At 37.6% G+C, this 27,994-nt stretch overlaps 1 protein-coding gene across 1 annotated transcript; it reads left to right on the forward strand.

Moving 5' to 3' along the window:
* The first annotated feature begins 96 nt into the window (after positions 1-96).
* On the forward strand, positions 97-27,935 carry LOC107627386 (nicotinate phosphoribosyltransferase 2). The gene is made up of 16 exons (XM_088501272.1): positions 97-524; positions 17,447-17,665; positions 17,909-18,056; positions 18,535-18,654; positions 18,761-18,895; positions 19,003-19,064; positions 20,223-20,298; positions 20,761-20,862; positions 21,624-21,740; positions 23,753-23,811; positions 24,254-24,428; positions 25,697-25,831; positions 25,919-26,017; positions 26,854-26,962; positions 27,386-27,498; positions 27,590-27,935. Exons 2-16 carry the CDS (start codon positions 17,529-17,531, stop codon positions 27,665-27,667), a joined length of 1,665 nt encoding a protein of 554 aa, XP_088357398.1. The 5' UTR covers positions 97-524; positions 17,447-17,528; the 3' UTR covers positions 27,668-27,935.
* The last annotated feature ends 59 nt before the right edge of the window (positions 27,936-27,994 follow it).

Here is a 27,994-nt window from a genome sequence, read left to right on the forward strand (position 1 = left end):
TCGGCCCAAAGGCCCAACATATTTAGGCTATAATCGATCAGGTTAAATCTCAAAACGCGATAAATCCAAATGCAAAGAAACTTGTCCAGTCTAACTATTCAACTAGATTAAGGTTATTGCTCAGCTCAGTCGCCCGGTTGAACCAAATTAATCTTTATCCGGTCCCACACTTTCACACAGCACCCTCTTTGGCACAGCCACCCCACCCACATGGCCACACTTTGCTTCTCTCCATTCTCCCCTTTGTACTTCGTTCCTCTGCGGCAGCCACTTCTCCGGCGGCACCGTCGATGAGACTCTCACCACCGTTCGAGTTATACGAATCTCTCATCACTGCTTTTTTCATTAACTTTTTGAGCCTCCCAAACTCGCAGGCCGCCGTTAATCTCTGCACCTCATACATTGCCTTACTTGCTTCACTATGCTTCTGGCCGCTCCACCCTTCTGTTGCCGATCTGCTGAACGCTGTTGTTAGACCTGGTCTTAGTTTGGCCCAATGACGTGGAGGTTTCATCGGGTTTAATGTTTAAGGTTGGGAAGGGTCTATCTGCATGCCACGATTTAGTTTTAATCAAGGTTTTGAAAATTAGTTTGACCGGTTTATGGTTTGAACCGGTCGAACCATAAATCGGTGAAAAAAGTGAATCGGTCATATATCAAAATCGAAAGATTCAAAAACCATACCAGGACCTGGCCGGTTTTCTGAAATTTGCTCAAAACGGCGCCGTTGGTTAGAGTAACCCTAACCCATTAACCAAAATGCGCAGCACCCTCTTGGCCTCTCCTCTCTCAGAGTCTCACTGAGTAAATTTCCATAATAGTCCCTGAGATTCGGGTCGTTATTCAATGTGGTCCCTAAGATCCCAATTGCACCATTGTAATCCTCCAGATTCGGCTCCGGGCACCATAATAGTCCCTGTACAGCTTTTCAGAGATGAGTCATCACCGATGATCTAATGTGTCACGAAGTTACCACATTGGAGAGCCAATATGTTGGCATTTTAGGGTGGCGCCCCAATTTGTTAGTAACGTCGTCGTTTGACCCAAAATAAAAATATGAAATGGGCTTGATCAAAACCACACCCTCCCTTCACTTGTCTTCTCCACTTCCACCCTATGTCTTCTTCTTTTCTTCTTCTTCTTCCTCTTCTCTTCATCAATACCACTACCTTAGGGTTCCATTGGTGAGGTTGAAATTCTTGCACTCAGAAGACATCAAAATCAAGTTTCACTTCATCGTTCGTCTCCTCTTGCGTTAGAAACAAGGGGTTCTGCCATTTGTAAAGGTAAATTTTTTTATTCTTTTTTGCAATGCATGATGGTTTTTGTATATGCTTGTGTTGTGTTGTGAGTGTGGTTGGAATTATGGTTTTTTTTTTCCTGTTACTATGTTTCTAAGGTTTGATTAGGTTGGGGTTTCATGAGATGCTCTTTTTTATTATGGTCATGCTCTATTTGAAAATGATGCTCTGTTTCATGATCATAAGTGTTCTATTTGATAAAACTCTTATATGTTAATGTTTGTTATATGAGTGAGTACTGTAATGACTTGTAATGTAGACAATACTATAAATACTTCTGTTGCAGTTGTCCTGTATAATATATAATTTGTCTAATTCAGTTCTTATGTATAATGATGAGAATATTTAAAAGATCTATTTTACTTAAGCCACTTTAATTTTATTAGAAGATTGGAAATAAACAGCAACATGTTATCACAAAAGCATACTCTTTATTAAGTTTGTAGAAGATGTGATGTTAAGGAACTTGAAACATACATATCTTATTGTTCAATTAAAAATTCTGTGTCTAGGAGTCAATATTGTATTTGTCTTCTACTAAATAAAGGAACTACCATAAAAAGCTTGGTTATGATGAGATAAAGCAATGCTGGTGGCAAGTTCCTAGGAAAGGTTTGAAGAACGGACTAAGAAGCTTGAATAATGACAAGGAGATAAGAGAGATGGTGAAGTGTGCTAACTAAGATCAATAACGGAGTTATTGATGTATATTTCGAGCATGGAGCATCACTACCAAGGGTTTTGGAGGGAAATACACAACAGAAAAAGAATTCTCCAAGATTAATACAACCATTACCCTCAAATACTAAAGTTGCCTCAAACACCAAATGTACACAACCACCATCAACAGTTTCAAAAGATTAAAATCAGACCAAAAAACCCATTAACAAAGTTAGTGGAGCCAAGCCAAACAAACCCACTGGTAGCATCCAGCCCACGAAGCCTATCAAGACCACCCAAAACACAAAAACAGATAAACCTAACAAGTCCAAGCAGTCCAACAAAAATAGTATATCTAGGAGACCTTGTACAAGGTCTGGTGCCAGAGGATTACAATTTTGGATGCTTACATGTTATTTGCATTGTTATAATAATTGTTTTTGTACTATAGTAATAATCTGATTAATGGTATATGACTAAAACCCATGGTTGTTGTGGCTGTTGTTTGTATGTAGGTATTCCTTGTGTGCATGCATATGCTGTACTGTCTCGGGTTAACAAGCCACCAGAAGACAATCCTCTTGTGCAGTCTACTGAGATTGCACCAGCCACTTCTAATGCACAACCTATAGAGATAGATATAGCTCAGCCAACTGCTTCTGATGTAGAAGATTTTTAAAAGGTAACTTCCTATTTACATTTCTTAAATTTTTTGTGATTCAAGTGAATCATCATTTATGTGTAATGTAAATTTTTTCTATCTAGGATCATGGAATAAAAAGGCCTTCAAAATTATCACCAAGGAGAAGATCCTCTCCACTAGCAACTTCTGTCCCAGTGAATCCCATGTAGGGTGCTAGTTCAGGAACTGCAACAAGACTCGTCAATTACATGAAGTTCATCCCAACTCTAGGATTTAAGGCTCCAAGAAAGAAGAATTGAAGACTTTAGCTTAATATGTATAGGGCTTTCTGCTTTGAATTTAATACTTTTTGCTATACAAAGACTACACAAGGAAAAAACAATCCTTTATGTTTTGTTGTAAAGTCCTCCCTTTTGAGGCAACTTTGTTTAACATGCTCATGTTAGTTGGCTGCCCTTTGTGTTATGTGACTAACTGTGTTAAGCCGAACCATTATCTTAATACACTTATCTTTTAAGTTTGAACCATTATCTTAATATAGTGCTCGCTGGTTTTCAATCACTTATGCTGCCTTCTTTAGCATATTACTGTTTTCATTAATTGAGTTATCCAAGTTTACATTCCATCAACAAACACCATTCCACAGTTTCTAATACCATAATCATGTTATCATTTTTTTTTACATATTATTCATTCAATGAATACAGGATAATAATTAACACAATCAACACAGATACAACTAATACCAACAATTGGTTAACCAATTTTTGATTCCGGACATCTTCTTCTAATCTCCCAAGCCTCCAATCAAAGTTCATCTTCACTTCATGATTATCTCCATAAGATTTTGGTTTCTCAACTGGTTCATCCTGTCCAGTATCTGCCCACACAAAAAGCCCACACCATCTCTTTCCACTTGTCTATTATCAAGCAAACATATAACATGCTCAGGCTTCAGGAAAGAAGAACAAGAGAAGAACAGTCAGGTAGGTAGGAGCAATCATAACAACACAAGTAATACTAATAACTCATATTATAATTGGGACAACCAAAAAATGGTTTATTTGGGTTTGAATCTATCCCAGATCACCTGAGAACTGGCCGGCAGCCGCAACCGCACCATTCTGGCACCCCAGATCTTCTGCTCCTGCTTTGCGTTCTCATCCGATGGCCACTGCATGGTGAACTAATAGAGCTTCCAGCTCTAGTGCTTCCACCACCCATCATGGATATTCACTTCCAGCTCCAGGAACAATAACAACAACAAGAATGAGAAAACAACGATGAAGAAGAAAAAGAAATTAACTTACTGAACATTTAGGAATTTAGGGTTAAATATAGAGGGAGGGACCACATTGGGTGTAAATTGAAACTGTGCCAGCTCAACTAGCCGTTGGCACCATCCAGCGTGGCAAAATGAGGCCACTTTAGCGTCTTGATGCTGACTCATCACCGGAAAGCTGTCCAGGGACTATTATAGTGCCCGGAGCCGTATTTGGAGGATTACAATGGTGCAATTGGGATCTCAGAGACCACATTGAGTAACGACTCGAATCTCAGGGACTATTATGGGATTTACTCGAGTCTCATTCTACCACTTTCCTCCTTCCTCTCATCGAGCTCCTCCCTCACTCCCTCGCTCCCCTCTCTTTGGCCTCTGAACGAACACACTAAAGAACGCAAAGAAGAGAACTCAAATGCAGCTTGGAGGAAGCACCGAAGCATCCCTCCATCTCGTCACCGTTCTTCAACGTCCAGCCACCGCCGCCGTCCGCATTGCTACAGCTTCGGCGCAACACCGCCCTTGTTCGCCGCGCATCCGCCTCCTTTTTGGCCAAGCTTCTGCCTCTGTTTTTTGGCCAACCCTTGTTCTGCCCTTGTTCGAGTTGCTTAGCTCTCTATTCAGCTCTCTACGCCGCGTGTTCGAGCCTCCGCCTTTCAGCCACCGTTTCGCCGTTGTTCAGCCATCTCTGTAACTTTTTAAAGCTCCAGCTCCCTCTCCTTGTACTGTTTGAATTTCAGAGCTACTCCATCCCAGGGTGATTTTTTTCCTTCTTCTTGTTCTTTATTGTATTAATTATTCAGTTATTGTTTTATTTGATTGTTGATTTCATGATTAGTATGTTTTTCTAGTTCTTATTTTGTTGTTGGTTTGCTATAGTTTAAAATTTTAATTGTTCTTGTTATTTTGATTTTCAGTTTTAATTTTATTAACTTGTTAATTTGATAAATTATTGTTTTGCTATTGTTCTTGACCTTTTGATTGTTATATTGTGTTTTGCTATTGTTGATTTAATAAATTCATCATTGAGTGGAAGATGAAAACCTGCCATGTTAAAATTACTCCTGCCATGCTAAAACTGTTCCTGCCATGTTAAACCTGCCATGTTAAAACTGCTCCTATTGGTTTAGTATGGCTCAATACCTGCTTCCAAAGAGATTCTACCACCATGCTTGGACCTTCTCTCTGAGGTCGGCCCTATGATGATTAAGGATATAAATCTTGTGACCCACCTTAGGAATTAACTTTTTAGTTTCTTTTTTACATTGGATGTCGAAATTTTGTTTGTTGATGCTTGTAATTTTGTTTGTTGATGTGTGAATATATTCTTTTATATTCCTCACTAAGTCGTAGTGATCTGTATGCCTTTAATCCCATAGCCTTTGTTAGTTATTGTTGCATATTGGTAGATAGAAGGTATCAAATTTTGTAACACATGGTAGTAACTAGTAAGTAGAGTAGTTTATTCTCTTCTTTTCTTTTAGAGATATGTCAGATAAAATAATGTATATACTTTTGAAAACCAAATTGTTTCTTTTGAACCAAAATTTGGGTGATTACTCTTTTCTAAATATGCAAGCAATTCTGTCTAGTTGGCTATGAAAGCTTTCATTTTCTTTCTAGTATTAGTTCATGTTGTGAATGACATTGTTTTGCAAATAAAACAGTTGTTAAGTTACTGTGAAACAGTAGCATGGAATAGTCTCTCGCTCTTTCTCTAATTTATTTTCTATTTTTTCCTTTGGAAAATAACATATTGGGTATTTCCTTTGATTAGAATGTAGAAGATAGTACATCTTTTTATGATTTTATTCTTTATTGTAATAAATTTTGAATAATTATTGTTAGTTAATCTAGGACCTTGCTATTAGTTATTTTATTTATTATTTTATTATAAAACAGTTTTTCGATTGAATCATAGTCGAACCGGTTGAATCAGTGAACCAGTAGCTGGAGCGGTTCAATGATCGGTTCGGTTTTCAGAACCTCGATTTTAGTCTAGAAACTAAGTCGAAATAACCAAGGTTGTGAGAACCGGACCGGTCATTGAACCGGTCAAGTGACTGGTTCAATGGTTTAATGGTTCAACCAGAGTTCAACCGGAATTCAACCGATTTAGTTAAAATATACAATAAAATTATAAAAAAATTCAATATATAATAACAATAAACTGAGTTTTCTTAATAGCAGAAGATTTGTTAACCTAACATTTGTTCCTTTCATAAGACCATCTTAATCTTAGATTCATTGAACAATACATTGCCATAGCAATTGATTGTTACAGCTTCCATATGCAACAATCATAAGGAGGGGGAACCATTAAACAGAGGATGTCCCTGTCTCCAGTAGAACCGTGTCAAATATTATCACAATTGTCATTTCTTTTAATCAAGAGAGGCAGTAAGAATTAAAAAAAAATAAATACAGTATCAGAAACTCGAATTCAGTACTTCCACATATCAATAAAACCTCAGCAACAAGAAGAAATAATAGATCAGAGCTCAATTTTGTTAGATGATGAAGAAACAGAGGAAGAAGAATTTAATCTAATCGTAGATCCAATTGCGATACCAACTCGCAAAGTTAACTGATAAACCCATATTTCATGAGTTATTTTGTGCTTAGTTTGAGTGATTTATTCAATCCTTCACCCACTTATTCATATTAATTGCATGGTTTTACTTTCCCTTCCTTATTATGTGATGTACGTGAAAAATATGTTTCCTAAGCTTTAAAATTAATTATTTTAATTACCTTTATTTCCATTCGATGCCGTGATTAGTGTGTTGAGTAGTTTCAGATTTTCTAAGACAGAATGACTTAAAGGATGGAAAAAGAAACGTACAAAAATGGAAGGAAAGTGCGAAATGGAGTTTTGAAGAAACTGGCATCCACGCGATCGCATGGACGACGCGATCGCGTGCCAGGAGCGAAGAAGCAGCGATGCGGCCGCGCGACTTGAGCATAGCGCATTCGATGCGGACGTGTGACCGACGCGACCGAGCCACAAGGAAAACTCCAGATGACGCGACCGCGTGACCCATGCGGACGCGTGACAGAGGCCACGTATAAGAATTTACAGAATATGCCCCCAGCAATTTCTGAAGCCCTTTTGGCCCAGATCCAGGTACAGAACACACAGACTAGAGGCTATAAAGTGGGGGAATGCATTCATTCAAAAGAGAGCTCGCATTTTTATTACTTTCCATGATTTAGATTTAGTTTTGAGAGGGAGATTCTCTCCTCTCTCTCTTAGGATTAGGATTTAGGACTTCTCTTAGTTTTTAAGAGTGACTCTCGATCCAGGTTTAATATTTACTTTAATTTATGTTTCTATGATGCTACTTTTACTTTAATGCTTTTATTCGTATCTACAGATGTTGCCCAATTGGCTTATGAATTATTCCATGTTACAGATTATTATTTGAATTAATGATTACTTGAGGTATTTCAGTTTATTATTGTTCTCTTTAATTTAAGTTATTATTGCTTCCCATCTAAGGACATTTTTATTCCAACAATTTTACTTTTTCCCTTTTTGGTCTTGGTTAAGAAATTAGTAACTCAACATTATTAAACTCAGCATAATTGATAATCGTTATCTTGCTAATTGAACTGAACTTCAATAATCCCAACTTTTTCTTAGGAAATAAATAGGATCCGAAGGTCAAACTAATTAGTCCCTTGACTTTCCTTTATTTTAGTAAAGGTTAACTAAGTGGAATTTATATTCAACTTTCATTATTGTTGAGAGAGATAACTAAGTTGGACTTCTAATTTCTCTTACCTTGCCAAAAGTTGCTTTACAGTATTTATTTATTTTAATTGCCATTTACTTTACTTGTCATTCAAATCACTTGCTTCTCACCTTCTAAACCCCGATTACGACCTTTATAGCCAATAATAAGAACATACTTCCTTACAGTTCCTTGAGAAGACGACCCGAGGTTTGAATACTCGGTTAACAATTTTTAAGGGGTTTGTTACTTGTGACAACCAAAACGTTTGTATGAGAGGACTTTTGAAGTTTTAGAAACTATACTTGCAACGAGGATTTATCCGCAAATTTCTAGACCACGCAAAAGTTCTCTCACCAAAATGGCGCCGTTGCCGGGGAACTGCTAACGTGTGCCTTATTATTGGTTATTGTAAATATTTTTCTTTTACTTGTTTATTTATTTCTGTTTTTCCTTTTTATTTTTCATTTGCTACCATGAATTCTCACCCCTCTCGCTTTGAGTTTGGTTCTAACTTTGTTGAAGGAAATAGAAGTTACAGCAGGAATATGCATCAAGGTCAGACCAATCGAGGATGGATGGAGCCAAGAGGATCTAATCAACCCTTTAGGCAGCAACACCCTCCGAGATATCCTGGACAAAGACCATTCTACCGTGCATACCCAGCTGAAAGATATGGTGAACAACCTTGTAACTACCAACAAGCCCCACCCCGTGCATATAAACCATCTTTTCAACATAACCTCGAACCACCACACTCACAAGCTTCTCTTCACCATTCGCCACCATATGATCCTTCCTTACCCCAGTACCAATCCAATCACTCCCAATCACCACCACTTTCCTATGTATCATGTCCAAATCCGGCAACCCGAGAAGCGGAGGTTCGCCTAAAGGAAACAGTAAATAAACTTCAAACAACCATTCGACAACTGGAGCAAGCAATAATTCAATGGGTTTCTAGGTGCTCAAATACACAAGGATCAGCCACAACCCCATGTGAACAGTCTAACGAAGAGCGTAGCATGAAGGAGATACCAGAAACTCCAGTGGACAAGACAGAGAATGAATTCGTACTAGAACAAGTAGAAGAAGCTGTCATTGTTCAAGAAGAAGAGTTGGTTGAAGATCTAGGAGATGCTGAACCTCCATGGGAATCCAGAACTGAGGAGAACTCCGTCAAGGACGCTACAGTTGATGCTAAGGAGGATATTGTACAATCTCCAAGGCAAGTTGTTTATGAAGAATCAGACGGAATAACCCAGGACACAAATTCCCTTGATGATGATAGTCACAAGTCAAATTCTCTTAGTAATGAACTGGCATCCGCAAGTGAATTCTCTGAGGTCGAAGAATCTTCCCCAAGTGAATATGAAGACGATGCGGAGGTAGATTTCTCTCAACCTCCAATCTATGACTCAAGTGATGAGGAAGACATAGAAGACTTTGACCAGAACACAGATACAATTGTAGAACCTTGCAAGGAAGTGGAGGAATTCACAGAAGAGCACAAGGGAGTAGAACTTACAGAACCACCGGAAACACCTATCCCAAGGCCATTACCACCTAATACAAGCTTCAAGTGGGTACAATCCTTAACCTATAACTTTACTTATTCACTTGAATATGGTTTGCTTGAAATAGATGGCCAGCTTAGAGCTCTTTGCGGCTTTAAGAGTAAGAGAGAAATGGCTCGTACTCAGAGTTGGTGCACAAGGTTCAATAAGGTTCCATGCTTCACCTCGAAGTACACGGATTGGTATCATGCTCAATTGCATGGATCACAGAGAACGTTTGGTCACCATGGTGAGATTCTACTCTTTAAACCGCTCGGATGGAGACATGTAGATCAAGACGGAGGCGGATTTAAAAGCAAGGCTTGGGATCCTGGAGTTTATTCTGACGTTTGTCACCCCGGGAGCCTAACAATCTGTTTGAAGCTGTTCAGAAGCTTTGCATGCCTAGTTTGGGATCCCGGAGGCTATTGGCATTCCAAGCACTGGTGGAGATTTTTGGACGAATTTAAACATAAGCCGCCATAGCAGGAAGCTCCTCCAATGTCCAACTTAAGGACTTTAACTAAAAGTGCTAGGTGGGAGACAACCCACCATGGTATGGTCGCTTCTTTTTCAATTTAATTCTCGTTAATTGCTTTCATTTTTATTTTCTTTTCATTTTACTTTATTGAACCTGGAATCATGCATAGCATTCATATTAATCATTGCATTCTGCATTTATCTTACATATAAAAAAAAAAGAAAAGAAAAAAAATGGTTCCGTTGTGCCCTGGAGATTGCCCTGGAGATCGGCGTCAAGATCCAACGTCCAGAAAGTTAGGCTGAAATCGTGCGGCCCTTGTGCGTTTTGCACAAATTGGCCCACGCGATCGCATGCCTCATGCGATCGCGTCACTTGCACAAAAACAATCCTACGCGACCGCGTGAGCGACGCGATCGCGTCGCATGGATTGCACAACACACTAGAAGGAGACAGAGAGTTGCGCCAAAACAACGCTGGAGTCGTGCGTCTAGCACAAATTCCAGCGACGCGATCGCACGACCCACGCGATCGCGTCATCCCCTCTCCTACCCATCTCACGCGATCGCGCGACCTACGCGATCGCGTCACCCCCGTTTTCACCCACACCACGCGACCGCGTGGATTTCAAAATATAACCCCCCCAGATCACGCGATCCCTATTATCGCGCCGCCCCCCTGAACCCCCCCCCTCTCTCTCTCTCCCCAACCCTCAACCACCACCACCCAGCCACCATTACCGCTACACCAACCACCGCCGGGAACCGCCGACCACCCACCGCTGCCGTCCACCCCCAGCCGCAACCAACCCCCTCTTCTTTCTTCCTATTTCTTCTTCCTCCCTCCTCCCCCGCCACTGCCCCCCCTCCGCGCCACCACACGCCGCCGCCACCGTCCAACCACAACCCCCTTTCAACCAGCAACACCACCCCTTTTCCCCCTCCCTTTCCCTACCCCCATCACTCTCTCCTTTCCCCTGCCGAACAGCTGCGCCATCGTGCCCACCACCGCCAGCCACCGTGCCAACCACCGGACGCCACCATCACCACCACCTAACCACCTTCCTGCCTACTCTCCTTATTCCGCCTTCCAGGTTCCGCAACACGCAATCTCTTTTATCTGTTCGTAGTTCTTCTTATTTTTTTCCGTTTCTGTTCATAATTAGGATAGATAGTCTTGCATGTTGTAGTGGATTTTAGGTTGTTAGGTAGCCTAGGCTGTGGTTAGTGGCTCTAGGTCTGTTTATTTGCACTGTTCTTTCTTCTGTTTTATCATATTTGCAAATCTGCTGTTGCTGTAATCTTGTTCATATGTTGTATTTCTTGTATATTGCTGCTCTTTACATTGAATTTTCATGTTTATATTATATATATGTACCTGCAGCTTGACTTTTTAATTCATATGAACTGCTTTGATTGTTGTTTATTTTCCGGGATAATCCAATTTTAGCCGGAATGCTGCCCAAATTTCTATAAAAATATTTTCATTCATATTTCGGTTTGGCAATTTGAACTCTGTTTTCCACTGCTTTAATCAAACCATTTCATAATTGCCAGGGCATGCTTTCTTATCCTTTTTGATTTCCTAGTTTATAAACTGCATTTGTGATATTTTGATTCCAATTTTTGCTTTCTTTTTATCTATTTGAATCAGCATCTACTTGTTTTTCTTGTTTGGTTATGAGTCACTATAGTTCCTACCTGTGAATCCTTGTTACATGGAATATTTTCTTTATGCCATTTACTTTAACCCACTTTTTACTGACTCACTAATTTTAATTTACTGACTTCTTTTTCAAATTCTCACCATACTAACCTTTTAAAATATCTTTTCTGATTTTTCACTTTCCTCTAACTTTCTAACCATGGCATAATGACAATTTTTCCATGTAACTTGAATTCTGATACATTTTGGATTGTAACTTCTTCCTTTCAAACTTTTAAACTACTATACAATCCTTAATGCACATTTACTTAACTCATTTACCTCATTCAAATTCTCCCTTGCCACTTTGTGTTTTCTTTGCCTATATGTCTACTTGCTTTCCTATTTTTATATATCCTGGTTTTCCATTTTTCAGGATGTCTGCCTCACAGCGGAAAGGAAAGGGCAAAGCTACTGGCAAGCGCAAAAGAGGAGATTCATCCCAGTCCATCATTGACCTAATGCATGATACCTCATGGCGGGAGAAGAACTTTACACAGCAGGAAAAAGCTGACCAGCTGCTCCCTGCACATGATTCAATAAAATTTGCAAACCGATACTGTGAGCTGAAGTATCCAGCATTTGCAAACTCCAAGAATCTATACCTGGAGAGAACTCTGAGGATTCCAGAAGCACTCCAGCAGTACACCACTGAGCAAATCAAGCAAAGAGGCTGGTTCTTTCTGGAGAGAGCACTGACAGAGGTCAATGCATCTTGGGTCCGGGAATTCTACTGCAATTACTACATCACTACCCTAGATGCAGTGAACCTGAGAAGAAAGCAGATTCTGGTCACTGAGGAGGCCATAGAGGACATTCTCCGGCTCCCAGCCAAGTCCGATCAGCCTGATAGTTATAAAAAGGCTGAAGAGGACATGCGCCTGATGAGGTTTGATTGGGATGCTGTGAAGGCACGGATAGCTCTCGATCCAACTGTTCCTTGGGAGATGAGTCAAGACACCACCATGCCTAGAGGGATCAAGAGGGCGTACTTAAATAATGAGGCTCGGTTATGGCACCAGATCTTGAGCAACTATGTGATGCCAAGTACTCATGAGACGGAGATCCCAGCTGCTATGATCACCCTCCTATGGTGTGTGATAGAGGGTAAGGACCTTTATCTACCACGCTTTATCCGACATTATATGGCCAGGGTCCACGTCCGAGGCACCCTCCCTTTTCCGTATCTGGTTACACAGCTAGGCCGTCGAGCTGACGTGCCATGGGAGGATGCCGATGAGAGACCACCAGCGGCGGACTGCAGGAAGATCATTCCTCACACCAGGAACTTCCTAGCTTTGGGTTACAGACCACTACCCTTCACTGCTACTGATGAGACAGCCCCACCGTCTGCTGGACCCTCTTCATCCACGGCTGCCCTTGCTGCCACCACTGCACCTCCATCTGCCTCTGAGCTCGTATACCGCCTTGTGCACCACCTATTCCAACAGCTTGATCAGATGGAGCGCCGTAACTGGCGCCGGTATGAGAGATTGGAGCGTCGCAGCCAGCGACGCTATTCGCATCTGAAGCTGATGATCCGACAGGGTGGTGACATCCCCTCCGAGCCCGACACACCATCAGAGCCATCAGAGGAGGAGGAGGATGAGCCCCAGGAGGAGACCCATCCGCAGGCAGGCACAGAGCAGGCTGCACCACATCAGGAGGTTACACATCAGATCGAGGCTGCAGATCCGGAGATCCTGATCCAGTCAGCACCGTCTCTACAGCAGCCAGACCCTCAGCCCACCACCACCACAGAGCCTCCAGCTACTATCCCTACCTGTGATGACACCCCTTCACACCCGGCTTGACTGAGCATCAGGGACGATGCTTCATTTTAAGTGTGGGGAGGTCGCTATCTTTGGCGTTTTATTTTGGTGAACCACTACATCTCTTTTTTTTTCTTTTATTTTGGATATTTTTCTATATTTTTCTTTTTACTGTTATTTTCTGAGTACTTATACATTGCTACTTTTATGTATTTTTACTCTATTTCTGCATTTTGCATTTTTAGTTCATATTTTTAGTTATTTAGTTTAGTTTGCAATTCTGACTTATTAGTGGATTAATTAGTATAGTTTACCCTTTTTAGCATAAGATAGCATAGTTAAATTGAAAAATATAAAAAGGAAGTAAGCTAGGAAATTGAACATAACAGATTTAAATCCATAAACCTTGTATATATAGCATTATATCATATAGTTAAGTTGACAACATTTCATCAAGGAGAAACATTAAAACTTTAAAGGCTACCCTAAATAATTTTTTTTATGAGAATAATGGGAATTTTTAACTAAACCTGCATAACATATATGAATGATATATGATGCTTGAGTTAGAGAACACACAGCCTGTGAGTCTTGAGCTTAATTGTATGGTTGCATTCAAACCATAATTTCATTTCTGTGTGTTTCGCTTCTTTTTATTCTGATGTTCTTTACTTTGCTTTAATCTATATGTCTAATTATAGAATATAGAATATAGAATATAGATACATACCAAAAGAATGATTGAGGCCATCATTTGATTTTAGCTCACTTACCCCAAAATAACCTACCTTTCACATCACCCTTGTTAGCCCCCTTGAGCCTTTAAAACCCCTTTTATACTATTTAGCCACACTACTAGCCTTAAGCAGAAAAACAAAATAAAATCCCAAGTTGAATCCTTAGTTAGCTTAAGATAGAAAATTATGAATAGATTAAAATGTGGGGAACCTATTGGGAACATGGATGATAGAAACAAAAGGTAGAAAAGTTAAAAGAAATAAAATAAAATTTGGGAAGCATGCTCATGAGAAATCAAAGTGATTCAATTACCATGTGCAATAAAAAAAGTTATTTTTCATCATTTAATAAAAGGGGATACAAAAGAATTCCCCAATGCAAAATAAAAGCAATGCACATGGGATAAAAATAAAATTGAAACATGAGCATGTAACAACAAGTGGGATAATATGGAAAAATTGGTAAAGAAGTTTTGTTCTACTAAATATGTATGTTAGGTGAGATCTTAGTCTAATTAAGGATTCACTTATTAGCTCACTTAGCCTTATACATATATCCTTACCTTTACCTTGGCCCCATTACAACCTTAATTAAAGACCTCATGACTTTTGGTATGACTGTACTCTATAATTGTTGATTGGTTAGATGAAGAACAAAGTTATAGAAAGTAAGAATAAAAAGAAAAGTAGAGTGAATAAACCCAATAAACACTGAGTGACTAGAGGGTAAACACAAATTCCAGTGAGGGTTCAATAGCTCATCAACATATATCTGTGCTTAAATTACTAATTGTTTTGCAAGTTTGTACAATATTTTTCTTTCCCATCTTATTTGCAGAAGTGCTTTATTATTTAAGGGTTGGCTATATATATATATATATATGACTCCTTGAGAATGTGAATTAATTTGACTATGTGTAAGCTTTATATATGAGTGGATAAATTGGAATTGCATGACTCATTTAGGTAGATGCATTTAGAATAGGTTGCATTGCATAACATTCCACCACTTTAACCTTACCTTATTCTTTACCTTGGATTTAGCATGAGGACATGCTATTGTTTAAGTGTGGGGAGGTTGATAAACCCATATTTCATGAGTTATTTTGTGCTTAGTTTGAGTGATTTATTCAATCCTTCACCCACTTATTCATATTAATTGCATGGTTTTACTTTCCCTTCCTTATTATGTGATGTACGTGAAAAATATGTTTCCTAAGCTTTAAAATTAATTATTTTAATTACCTTTATTTCCATTCGATGCCGTGATTAGTGGGTTGAGTAGTTTCAGATTTTCTAAGACAGAATGACTTAAAGGATGGAAAAGGAAACGTACAAAAATGGAAGGAAAGTGCGAAACGGAGTTTTGAAGAAACTGGCATCCACGCGATCGCATGGACGACGCGATCGCGTGCCAGGAGCAAAGAAGCAGCGATGCGGTCGCATGACTGACGCGGCCGCGCGACTTGAGCATAGCGCATTCGATGCGGACGCGTGACCGATGCAACCGCGCCACAAGAAAAACTCCAGATGACGCGACCGCGTGACCCACGCGGACGCGTGACAGAGGCCACGTATCAGAATTTACAGAATACGCCCCCAGCGATTTCTGAAGCCCTTTTGGCCCAGATCCAGGTACAGAACACACAGACTAGATGCTATAAAGTGGGGGAATGCATCCATTCAAAAGAGAGCTCGCATTTTTATTACTTTCCATGATTTAGATTTAGTTTTGAGAGGGAGATTCTCTCCTCTCTCTCTTAGGATTAGGATTTAGGACTTCTCTTAGTTTTTAAGAGTGACTCTCGATCCAGGTTTAATATTTACTTTAATTTATGTTTCTATGATGCTACTTTTACTTTAATGCTTTTATTCGTATCTACAGATGTTGCCCAATTGGCTTATGAATTATTCCATGTTACAGATTATTATTTGAATTAATGATTACTTGAGGTATTTCAGTTTATTATTGTTCTCTTTAATTTAAGTTATTATTGCTTCCCAACTAAGGACATTTTTATTCCAACAATTTTACTTTTTCCCTTTTTGGTCTTGGTTAAGAAATCAGTAACTCAACATTATTAAACTCAGCATAATTGATAATCGTTATCTTGCTAATTGAACTGAACTTCAATAATCCCAACTTTTTCTTAGGAAATAAATAGGATTCGAAGGTCAAACTAATTAGTCCCTTGACTTTCCTTTATTTTAGAAAAGGTTAACTAAGTGGAATTTAGATTCAACTTTCATTATTGTTGAGAAAGATAACTAAGTTGAACTTCTAATTTCTCTTACCTTGCCAAAAGTTGCTTTACAGTATTTATTTATTTTAATTGCCATTTACTTTACTTGTCATTCAAATCACTTGCTTCTCACCTTCTAAACCCCGATTACGACCTTTATAGCCAATAATAAGAACATACTTCCTTGCAGTTTCTTGAGAAGACGACCCGAGGTTTGAATACTCGGTTAACAATTTTTAAGGGGTTTGTTACTTGTGACAACCAAAACGTTTGTATGAAAGGACTTTTGAAGGTTTAGAAACTATACTTGCAACGAGGATTTATCCGCAAATTTCTAGACCACGCAAAAGTTCTCTCATCATTAACACAACAACATGCAAGCAAAAGGATATGGCGATTGCGGTGAGGAACACGCATCTGCAATGGTGCCTGGCGAAAAGAGGCAGAGGAAGGAGGAGATTGAGGGTGCTCCACCACCATCTCCAATCTTCACTGGTGATGTCGCTAACGATGCTAGTAGCAGCGTCACGGTCAATGCCTCTGCAGAAGGGAAAGGGAAGGCGGTTGCAGTGATGGAGATGATGAACGCGACTCCACTAGATCTGATCTGCGACACCAGTGGTGCAATGCTCTGAAAACCGAGATGAGCAAACGGCAACTACATCGTTGCAGAGAGGAAGCAAGCGGACTTCTCTGGCGCGTGGGATTATGGAACCTATTTGGGAGGAGATCGCAGAAGAAGATGAGGCTGGTATGGTGGAACTTGGAAGAGAAATTAGGGTTGAGGTGTGGTGGCTGGTGAATGAGGGAACTGGGTCTCGCTGTTTGCATAAGGGGTTGGGTAATTGTGTTACCGGGTCAGCTAGTAAGTGGGTTGGGATCGTTTAGTTTTTTTTTTGCGCCATTGTAAAAAACGGTTAAAAATCCGGCCAGTTTGACCGATTCACCGGTTAACCACCGATTCGACCGATTTTTCACTGATTTTTTGTAGACTGATTTTTAAGATCAACCGGACCGGCCTGGTAACCAGTTCTCGGTTAATCCGGTTGAACCGGCCGATCCGGTCCGGTTTTCAGAACCATGGAAATACCCAAACAACACTTCGCTATTCTCCTCTTATATTCCAGAGTCTTTGATTTTTGTCTTTACTTCACTCTCTTTTCTTGTTCTTGTTCAAAGTTCAAACCGGTTTTAGTTGTATTATGTCTTCAATTCTTTCATCTTTGTTTCTTCTTCTAATTTCTGCGTCACGCATATGCTCGCTTCGTAATTTCAATTTATATAAGTAGAGCTAGCGCCGGGCGTTTGGCCCAATAGAGAGAGAAAATAGTAAAATAAAATAAAACATCACAGACAATTGAACAAACGTGGAAGCAGCACAAGAGAAAGAGAGACACGAATTCCAAAGAAGAATGGAGGTGACGGAGAACAGTGTTGGAGCCATAGATGGACCAACGAATCCCATGGTCACTCCTCTGCTCACGGATCTCTATCAATTCACCATGGCTTACGCTTACTGGAAAGCTGGCAAGCATCAAGAACGTGCTGTGTAAGTGTTCTTTCCTTTCTTTTCTTTTCTTTAAATTTGCATTTTCTTTTGATGCTTGGTGTTTTGGTTTCTGAGTTTGCTGGAAATGATTTATTTCTGAGTTTAGTCTTTAGGGTTAGTGTTTGTATTTTAGTCACTGGATAGTCAACATATTTTGGAGATTAGATTGGACTTGGTAGTATTAATTTGTCTTAGATGCATGGTGGTGTGTGTTTATGTTAGAAGATTTGAATTTGATTTCAGGTTTGATTTATATTTTCGGAAGAATCCATTTGGTGGAGAGTATACTGTCTTTGCTGGTTTGGAGGAATGCATCAGGTTCATTGCTAATTTCAGACTCACAGAGGATGAGATCAATTTTATCAGGGAAAGTTTACCTGGTTCGTGTGAGGTAGACCAAATTATGATTATTTTCTTGGCCATGACATTAATGTTTCATTGTGGGATTGAGTAGGATGATTTCATCTTAGGTGTTGAGTAAAGTTTTTCTCTTGTTATCATTTCAGATGTTACGTTGAAGACTTTTCAATAAAGGAAATGATAGTTATAGTAATTACCAATTAGATTGTAGAACTTGTGTAGGCAATAATAACTAGGTATAGATAGATTAGAACTGTTTGTATTGTGAGTAATTAAGACAAAGGCAATTTCTTCAGTTGGTTGTTAAAGGGATATTTATCATTCTTTTACAATTTTATAAAATATTTCTTATAATAGCATTGGGCTATGCTTAAGTCTTGACAACATGGTTGATGACTGTATTCACCGTTATTCTGTTAAAAGTTTTAATGCTGCTGGCATTTTGTAGTATGGAACCCTTATATATAAACCATAAGTTATTTATAATTGATAACTATTATTTATTCTAGGATGGATTCTTTGATTATCTCAGAGGAATTGACTGTTCTGATGTTGAGTTGTATGCTATTCCTGAGGGATCTGTTGTTTTTCCTAAGATACCCCTGTTGCGAGTTGAAGGTCCAATTGCCGTGAGTACATGCTACCATCAAATACTCACTCTAAATTCTTTTTTATATAGTTATTTCTTTTAGACAACTTATTTCTTACCTTACGTTGACTTTCTATACTGTTCAGGTGGTTCAATTGCTAGAAACACCATTTGTGAATCTTATTAATTATGCATCATTAGTTTCTACAAATGCCGCAAGACACCGTAATGTTGCTGGAAAATCCAAAACTCTACTTGAATTTGGACTACGAAGGGCTCAGGTTATAAAGTCTTTTAAAACCACTTTTGAATGTGTAATTTTAGGAAAAATTGCCTTTTTGTGTTTATTAAATTAATGAAATTCTCATTTTGACTGTATTGTACTCAGGGTCCTGATGGGGGATTAAGTGCATCAAAGTACTGCTATATCGGTGGATTTGATGCAACCAGGTATTATACTATCAATAATCAATTAAGCAATTATTTCCTATATTTCCTAGCAGCATTTATTTGCATTTTTAATTTCAATGTGGAAATGTTCATTATACTATGTAGTTCTAACCGTTAATGTTCTTGAGTTTTCATGGAACTACAATATTAAAAAACATGTTAGTATATTCCAATATGTTTTCAATTATATCATCAAATATAATTCTAACTGGAATATTTGATTAGAGCATTTAGATCAACATGGTAAACTCTTTGTTGTATAGTTCCAATGTTGATAAATCCATGATCACAGGTCTGAAGAGTTTAGTGTTGCAGTAGTGCTAAATCTGCTGAGTGGCATCTCTAACCGAAATCACTTTATTTTGTCAAAATTAAAACTATCATGTTGCAAGATTTAAGAAATTATCTCAATTATGAAAATGAATGAGATGTAGAAGGGAAATGGGAAACTTGTATGAAGGGGAGGGAGAGATTGCAATTAAACATTAACTATCAAAATATCATGACATTCTTTTTATACCAGCATTTCTATGTAATAGTTTAATTATGACGAGGAAATTCTTGGTTAAAAATGGCACAGAACCTTGCATGACTATTTGGCTTGTTAGATAATCCAATTAAGAGAACTTGAATTGATCACCAAAATATCATTTTATTGTTGATCTCCTTTTGTTACTATTTTAAGTCATTATTTATGTGATGAGATGGATGTAACATTATCATGTGAAGTTTTCTATTGGTTTTGGAGGAACCCTTAATTTGTTTTCTTTCCTTTGAGATCATTTGCACTTGGATTGTTCATCTAAATCGGTGTGGTTTGCAGATGAATAAAGTAAATTAATCCCAATATTGAGAGATAGTCTAATTAGGTTCATGTGTACATTTTGGTGAATATTATATGCTCAGCTACTTCCAATTGAACACATAAATTGTGTTTGCACAATGTGGTAATGTATGGAATATTAGGGGAAAGTCACCCTTGCAGTTGCAGGCCTCACTATACACCTTCGGGTATGGGGTAGGGCACTCAAAAGAAAGTCAAACATAAGAGAAAAAAAAAAAAAAAGCGGGGGGGGGGGGGGGGTGTTGATCTTCTTAGTTATTATTATTTTGGTTTCTAACCTTTGCTTCTGTGACCTTTTCATGTGTCCTAAACAGCAATGTTGCAGCTGGAAAGTTATTTGGGATACCCCTACGTGGTACTCATTCCCATGCCTTTGTTAGCTCATATATGGTGTGTAACCATTTCACTGAAGCTTTATAAATTTGTTTGATATTTCTTAAGAGATTTTTCAAAGGCAATCCCAGCATAGCCTTTTTCTCTTCTCTCTTTCAATTAGTTTGTGAAAGAATATTTCCAAATTTTTAGTGGGTGCAAAAGTCCATGATAGCTAACGGAGAATTGTTGTTTAGTGGGAATATAGATATAAATGTTATTCTTCCACAATGTGCAGTCAAAGCAAAACTGCAAAATTACAATAGATGAAACTTTAAACTGTTTATTTTTCTTTTTAATGGTGGAGTTTCAATCTAGTTTGTTTTGATAAATATCGTTACCAAACAAGCTGAACTGCCTTTGGTAGGTTAATCTTTATGTGATTACTTTTGTTGGCATTATTTTATGTGACCTGTCACATTTTTTGATATATAATTTCACTTAATTCTATGTGTACCTTGTCTGTGCTGTCATGTGCAGAGCCTTGATGAGATTATAGACAAGTCACTTAGTAGGAAAGATGGTTCAAGTACTTGTGAAGATTTCGTTAGTCTTGTTCAAACATGGCTGAACAAAATACAGGTGCCACCAGGATATAAACATTTAGATCATAATGTTGCCTTTATATTATAGTTCTTTTTTTGTCGTTTATGCCAAGATATAAACATGCTAGGCTCTTTTCTTTACTAAATCAATGCATATCAAATGTTTATACATGAACTCTGTAATGTAAAAGTCAATGTTTGCACACAACGGATGTTCATGTTAACTACTGCACATGCTAGCATTGTTCTAGAGAATTTTGCCTATTCTGGTTTGTTATGGCATGAATTTTGGAAGCCAAAATATTGTTGTGTTTTTAATATAACTAAAGAATTCTTATTTAGAAGGCCAATGAAATTAAAAGAAAACATTCAACTGGTGATGGCATGAATGTACGCATAGCAATCTGTTATAGAAAGACTTATGCCTTTGTATATGTAAGGTAATTGGCAAATGTAACTGATTAGCACTATATTAGGTTCACATGATTAAAATAAAGCAATATCTAGTATAGTGGCTAAAAGATGCTTTTAGTCTTTCAGATCATGCCTATGTCACGGGCAATATACGCTTCTGCTTTGGAAATGTTCCACAAATAATAATAATAATAATAATAATAATAATAATAATATTATTATTATTATTATTATTATTATTATTATTATTCTAGAATATTTTATATTATGCACTCTTAAAAGATCAAAGGTGATGTAATAATATTATATTCCTAATATTTATACTTTTTTATAATTGTAGATTGAAAGATTCATAGTTCACTAATCCGTGTTCCTAATGTGCAGTGGTCAAGTTCATTGCATGGCATTTTTGGTGAGACCAATCAAAGCGAGTTGGCAGCATTCATATCATATGCACTGGCATTTCCAGATAGCTTTCTTGCCCTTGTGGATACATACGATGTAAGTATCTTATTTGCAACAGTCTGTTTCTTGGACATTATATATATCATCTGAGCATCCTTTTATCCAGCAATGTCCAGTAAGTATGGAATTGGATTTATGGTACCTTGCTTACTCTTTCTTTGCCAACTCCACCTAATGGGACAAGATTAGGGTGTTGTTTCTATTTATCTTTCCTTTATATCTTTTGTGAAACGAAAACAAAATGTTTATGTTTTAATTGGGATACTATGAATTGCATCTGTTTCCCAATCATGATTTATATTTTAGTCTGCAATGATTGAGAATAAAACTAAGAATTTGCTATAAGCTAAATGATGGGAATCAATTCTTCTGGGGTCTGTATCGATTTGGCTTGAGAGATAATAGGCGAATCACATAGCTTGCATGATTTTTGAGGGCAAATAACTGCAATATGAATGAATGAGATCTGTTCTAAGACATTTGTGTGTAGGCGCCTCATTATTTCCTCTAAACATATGTATGATATTGATTTTCAATTTGCCCAACTTCTCATATTTAAGATTGGGTGGTGTAAGACTCAACATTGGGGTACATCGGACAAATGCTGACATTCTTAAATTGGTGTAAAAGTCACTTTAAGGTCCTTTAGGCTGCGTTTGTTTTGAGGTACTGGGACTAAGACTGGGACTCGTATTATGTTTGGTAGTTACAGACTAGAACTAAAATTTCAGTCTTGGTGTACAAAATTTTAGTCCATTCAGTATCTCCAGAAAGTTAGGACTCGGGACTGGAATTTTTGGAAATGGAGACTGAAATTTTATTAATATTTCTTTCCTAAAATGTCCTTATTTGAAATTTCATATTTCAAGTCTACTCTTTACAATCCATCCATTACCAAAACTTTCACAGCCTTCACCTCTCACCCACATCACCACAACTCTGCTATTACCGAATTTCACCACCACCAACAACAATAATACCAAAAACAACAATCTCATAAACATATGTCAAAATCAGATTCAACAATCTAATAAACAAGAGGATTTCAAAATCAAAATAGAAAAGAGAACATTGGGGCAGAAAACAGAACAGAGGGAGGCAGAAGAGAGGAAGGAAGAGGAGACGGCGACAACAGAGAGAGGAGCCGCTGGCGCCGCCGAATAGGGAATGGAGCGAACGGTGTCAGGCTAGAGCTTAGGTGCTCTGGCGAGAATTTTCAGTTTTTGGAGCTCCTCGAGAGGAGGGAGCCCGGTGGGAGCCCAGATCAAAAACTCAAACTCCCTTCAGCCCGGAACTGGAACAGAGGCGGCGCGGTGAGCACAGGGAACAGAGGCGGCATGGTGGACCAGCAGTGACGCGACTAAGTGCTTGCGATGCGACAGGACGGAACGAACATGATGGCAGACACGATGGTGGTGGGTGTTGTCGTTGCTGCTGCCGTTGCCGTGGAGGAAACCGCCGTTGCCAGTTCGCCAGAGAAAGAGGAGGACACAAATGAGAGTGAGTGAGTGAGAAAACAGAGATAGGGAAAGGGGAAGGAGCTAGGAGGATGGCCAGGTAGGGTTTTATTTTGAATTTTTAATTAGTAAGGGTATTTTAGTAATTTCACTTATAAGTCTTCATTTTTATCCTAAACCAAACAAGATACTGAGGCATAACTCAGTTTTGTACACTTTACACTAAATACAATACAGAGACTAAGTTGACTTAATTTAGTTTTTGTCTCTTAGTCTCTATCTCCCTTCCAAATGTTACCTTAGTGATGTGATACACTGATACTTATTTCTGACTTAAATGTTGTTAACACATCTGACTCTTCAACGTCTGCCTACTAGTTCATACCGATTTTTTTTTATTGCGATATTATCTTAAATTTGAAATTGGACAAGCTTTTTTTCTTTTTTCTTTTTATTATATTACTCATCAAATGTTTATTATTTTTTAATAATGTTTTAAAGCAACTCATAAATTTCTTATTTCTTTTGTTCATTCCTTTTGTTTCTTCTTAGACAAGCTATTTCTTGAGATAATTTCATTTTTTTTGACAGGTCATGAGAAGTGGAATCCCTAATTTTTGTGCAGTAGCGTTAGCTCTCCAGGATTTAGGGTATGAGAGAAAGTTTCTCTTGTCTATTACTGCTATTATCTCCTTGTAAAGTTTAAAATCATTTTCTACATAGTTCTCGTTGGATCAAGCACTTGGCACTTTGCCAAAAACTATAGCTTTTCGGAAGGAACTGTATTTCCTTATAGTTTTCTCAAAACTGTATCTAGCTTAAGGTATTCCAGACATTATAGGTAGATTATGGCTTGCTATGATGTTTGTTATTTTCAATATGAAATATTGTAGCTGTTAATTGACTGTAATATCCCTTCTTACATGCACTGGGTAGTAATTTATAATGCATTGGTTCAAATAGTATTATATTAACTTGCCTCTTCCTGTTTACAAAAGAAATAAGGGGAGTGGAAAAAAAAAGGAAAAGAAAATAACCATGTGATCCCCCCTTGTCATTCAGTACTTAAGTTTTGGATGATTTCCTGTGCAGATACAAAGCTGTAGGCATTAGATTGGACTCTGGTGACCTTGCATATTTGTCTTGTGAGGCAAGGAAGTTCTTTTGCTCCATTGAGAAGGAATTTGCAGTGCCTGAATTTGGGAAGATGGCTATCACTGCTAGTAATGACCTCAATGAGGAAACTATAGATGCTTTAAACAAACAGGTAAGTATTCATTACTAACTTGAACCTGTACCTTTCTGCCTATTACTAACAATGTAAATGCTATCCTAAAAAGTTAGAGATTAAATTGGGTGGGTAGTTATTCTAATGCTTTTTTCCTAAATAAAAATATATAGGTGAAAATTTGATTGACAGTAGTTATATTCAATATTATAAATTCTAGTAAATTGATACATATAACATGTTTGTGGAGATAACTAGTGTGCATAAAATGCAGTAATATAGTAATATTGTAAAAGTATGCTTATTTTAGTGTTGCATATTTGTGTACCATGGTTATCTGTTAGTTTCTGGGTTTATGTTTTACAACATTGAGGCACAATCTTATGATGGTTATCTTACTCCCTCAATATGTTCATGCCATTTCATTATTCATAATTCATCATTCATTTTCATTCTCCTTAAAACTTCCAAATGGACCTTTAAGTGCTAGAAATATTTTGTCTATTAACCAAAAGATCAATAAATTAAGGTGTGATTAAAAACCTCGTTATTTAAGTGTAGAACTTACAATTTTTTATCAAATGGGAAGCTGTATCCTAGATTCCTAGCACCAGATGATGTTAATAATATAGAATTGAATTTGGACATTTGGTTACTATAATAAGTGCTCAGGAACTATGTATACTATCTGATTTGCCTCCTTCAATTTACTTTTTGATTTATCCAGTCCTTAATCTGCAACTAAACAAAACTAGTTAAAGGTGAATAGACCGTAACCCCCAGCCAGATAGCCCAAATCGAAAAATCTAGTCTCTTTGGTGAGTCTACTGGCAAAATAAGTGATAGTTCTCAATCCAAATGTGTAATGCTGACTTATTAAAGAGAATATAGAGGTCATTACTTTCTTCAGAAGATATCCTCTCTTTGATTGGTTTTGTTTGTGTTTGTGTGAGAGTGGATGATGTAATGGAAGGAAAATGATATCTTTACGTTCAAAGAGGTGTTTCTCATTTGCACACCAACTTTATCACCATTAGATTAATTATGGACCCCACTTGATTCTCACTTACCCACTCTCTCTACCTTTAGATCTCAGGTGGTAAAATTTACCCCAAATTGGTTGTGCAAGTATCATTACGTGTAATGAAAACAATTTTATTTAGTGATTTGGAAAAAAGTGGCGGGGGGATTAACAACAGGTCTAGCCTCAATAATGGGACTTAGTTGGTTATTGTGTCTTGAAAAATTAACAAAGGTAAATGATTAATCATCCTACCCTTCGCATTTGTTTTTGATTTACTCTACAGGGTCATGAGGTCGATGCCTTTGGAATTGGTACATACCTGGTCACATGTTATGCTCAAGCTGCTTTAGGTGTAGTTTTCAAGTTGGTTGACATAAATAATCAGCCTCGTATCAAACTTTCTGAAGATGTGTCGAAGGTTTGAATATGCTGAATTGTAAATGTTATTGTAATCACATGTTGATTGTTAATTATAATCCTTTTCTCTGTTCCTTCTGCAATCTAGGTCTCTATTCCATGTAAGAAACGAAGCTATAGGTTGTATGGTAAAGAAGGTTATCCCCTGGTAGACATCATGACTGGGGAAAACGAACCATCTCCTAAGGTATTTTTTTTTACACTATGGGTCATACTATATTCTTTCTTTTCCCTGGGTACAATAACCAACTTATTTAGGTTGAAGCCTATACTTATTTACACTATTGTACGAGAAGAACGAGAAAATTGTAATGTTTGGGTTGAAGCCTATACTTATTTATCTATTGAGTTACTCTCGTCTCTCTGCCACACTGATAAGGTCCCTTCTGGTCCAGCCTTACCTTAGGGTGAGCTGGACAAAGAATACCCCTTTTCTGTGCAATTATTGATAGTGAACTTTCATTCATGTAAATCCATATCCAGTGGCTATTCTTCACTCTGTTGAATAATATAAATCATCAAGACTAAATTATCTATTTAGTTCTGTAAAGATACATGCGAATTCAGTATAGTCCCTGAAAGATTTTTGACGTTAAGTTGGTCCCTAAAAGAATACATCACATCAATTCAGTTCTTTAAAGATTTGTTACATTAATTTAGTCCCTGAAAAAAGTAAATTCCACGTCAATTTAGTCCTTAAAAGAATGAATATGATATCTACTTGGTGTCTTTTTCATCGACTAAATTGATGTAAAAAATCTTTTAAGAATTAAATTGATACGACGTGAATTCTTGAGGGAGTAAATTGATGTTACAATATTGAGTACTCAATTGATATCATATCACATGTATCTTTGAGGGACTATCAGCAAGTTTAGTCTAAAATCAATTAATGATTAGGAAGTGTTGCATTATTGAATTGTCTCATGCCCTTGCAACACTATGGTTTAATCCTATTGGCTAGCCATGTGTAGTTAAAAAATGGCGGCACAAACATAATTTAGTTATTCTTATAATTCATAGGTGGGAGAAAGGATCCTGTGCCGTCATCCCTTCCAAGAATCCAAGAGAGCATATGTGGTGCCACAGCAAGTTGAGGAGCTTCTAAGGTGCTACTGGCCTGGTAATTCAGGTGAGAACAAATTACCAAAAATCTGGATATCAATTTGGTGGTCATTGATAACTAAAATTCTCTGTATGCTCAGCTATGTTTGAGTTTTGATTTTGGAGGGAAATAGAGGTTGAAATGTGAAGTTTTGTCCATTTTCCTCCCCTCATTTTCTTTCCACTTCAATGATTTCTTATTAATTATTGTAATTTGTTTGCATGCTACATTTGCTACACGCTGTTACACCATAAGCTAAGACATTAAAGAATTTTATGAAAGATATTCTCTCATATGGCAATGATACAGTTGTCAAATGTATCATTTCACACATGAAATGAAATGATCATGTGTTATCAGGTTTTCAAAAGTATTTGAAATGGCTTATGAGCATTCATTCATCTGCATTTCAGATATGCAATTAAGTAACTTAATGATTTTATTTTGAAGATAAAAGACGGGAAACTTTGCCAACTCTAAGGGACATTAGGGAGCGATGCATCCAGCAACTCGAACAAATGCGACCTGATCACATGAGGAGGCTTAATCCAACTCCATACAAGGTCACAGAAACTATTATATGCTTCTTTTATTTTATTTTTTTCTTCTTGAATGATTTTGAATCTGAATTCCTTTTTCCTCGTTTATGAGCAGGTTAGTGTAAGTGCAAAGTTATATGACTTCATTCATTTCTTGTGGCTCAATGAGGCACCGGTTGGGGAGTTGCAGTAATAATAAAGAAAATAAAGTAGCATATTATGAGAACCTAATAATTTGGGCAAAGAGGATTTCAGTAAAAGAAATTCCTGTCATCCAGTATAGCATAGATTCAATGTGTTTTTACTTTTTAACTGTATTTTAAATTGTAAAGGAGTAATTATTTTTTTTTCCAGCCCTAATAATCTATCTTTACCTTTGACCGCAATGTTAATTCATGACTTAAAGTTACATTGTTGGCATTTTTCTGTTGAAATATAAAAAGTACAGTGCGGAGAGCGTGATATATATGGGTGTAATTTATCCTTTCTTTTAATCTCAAAATTGTATAATATTTCTATA

This window comes from Arachis ipaensis, chromosome B1, assembly GCF_059453495.1.
Source record: "Arachis ipaensis isolate K30076 ecotype BB chromosome B1, ASM5945349v1, whole genome shotgun sequence".
NCBI classification, from domain to species: Eukaryota; Viridiplantae; Streptophyta; class Magnoliopsida; order Fabales; family Fabaceae; genus Arachis; species Arachis ipaensis.

Coding starts and splice junctions, on each gene's coding strand:
- LOC107627386 (XM_088501272.1), top strand. CDS start 17,529: ATGGAGGTGACGGAGAACAGTGTTGGAGCCATAGATGGACCAACGAAT. Junction 18,655..18,760: donor GAGTTGAAGGTCCAATTGCC/GTGAGTACATGC, acceptor TATACTGTTCAG/GTGGTTCAATTGCTAGAAAC. Junction 21,741..23,752: donor CCCTTGTGGATACATACGAT/GTAAGTATCTTA, acceptor TTTTTTTGACAG/GTCATGAGAAGTGGAATCCC.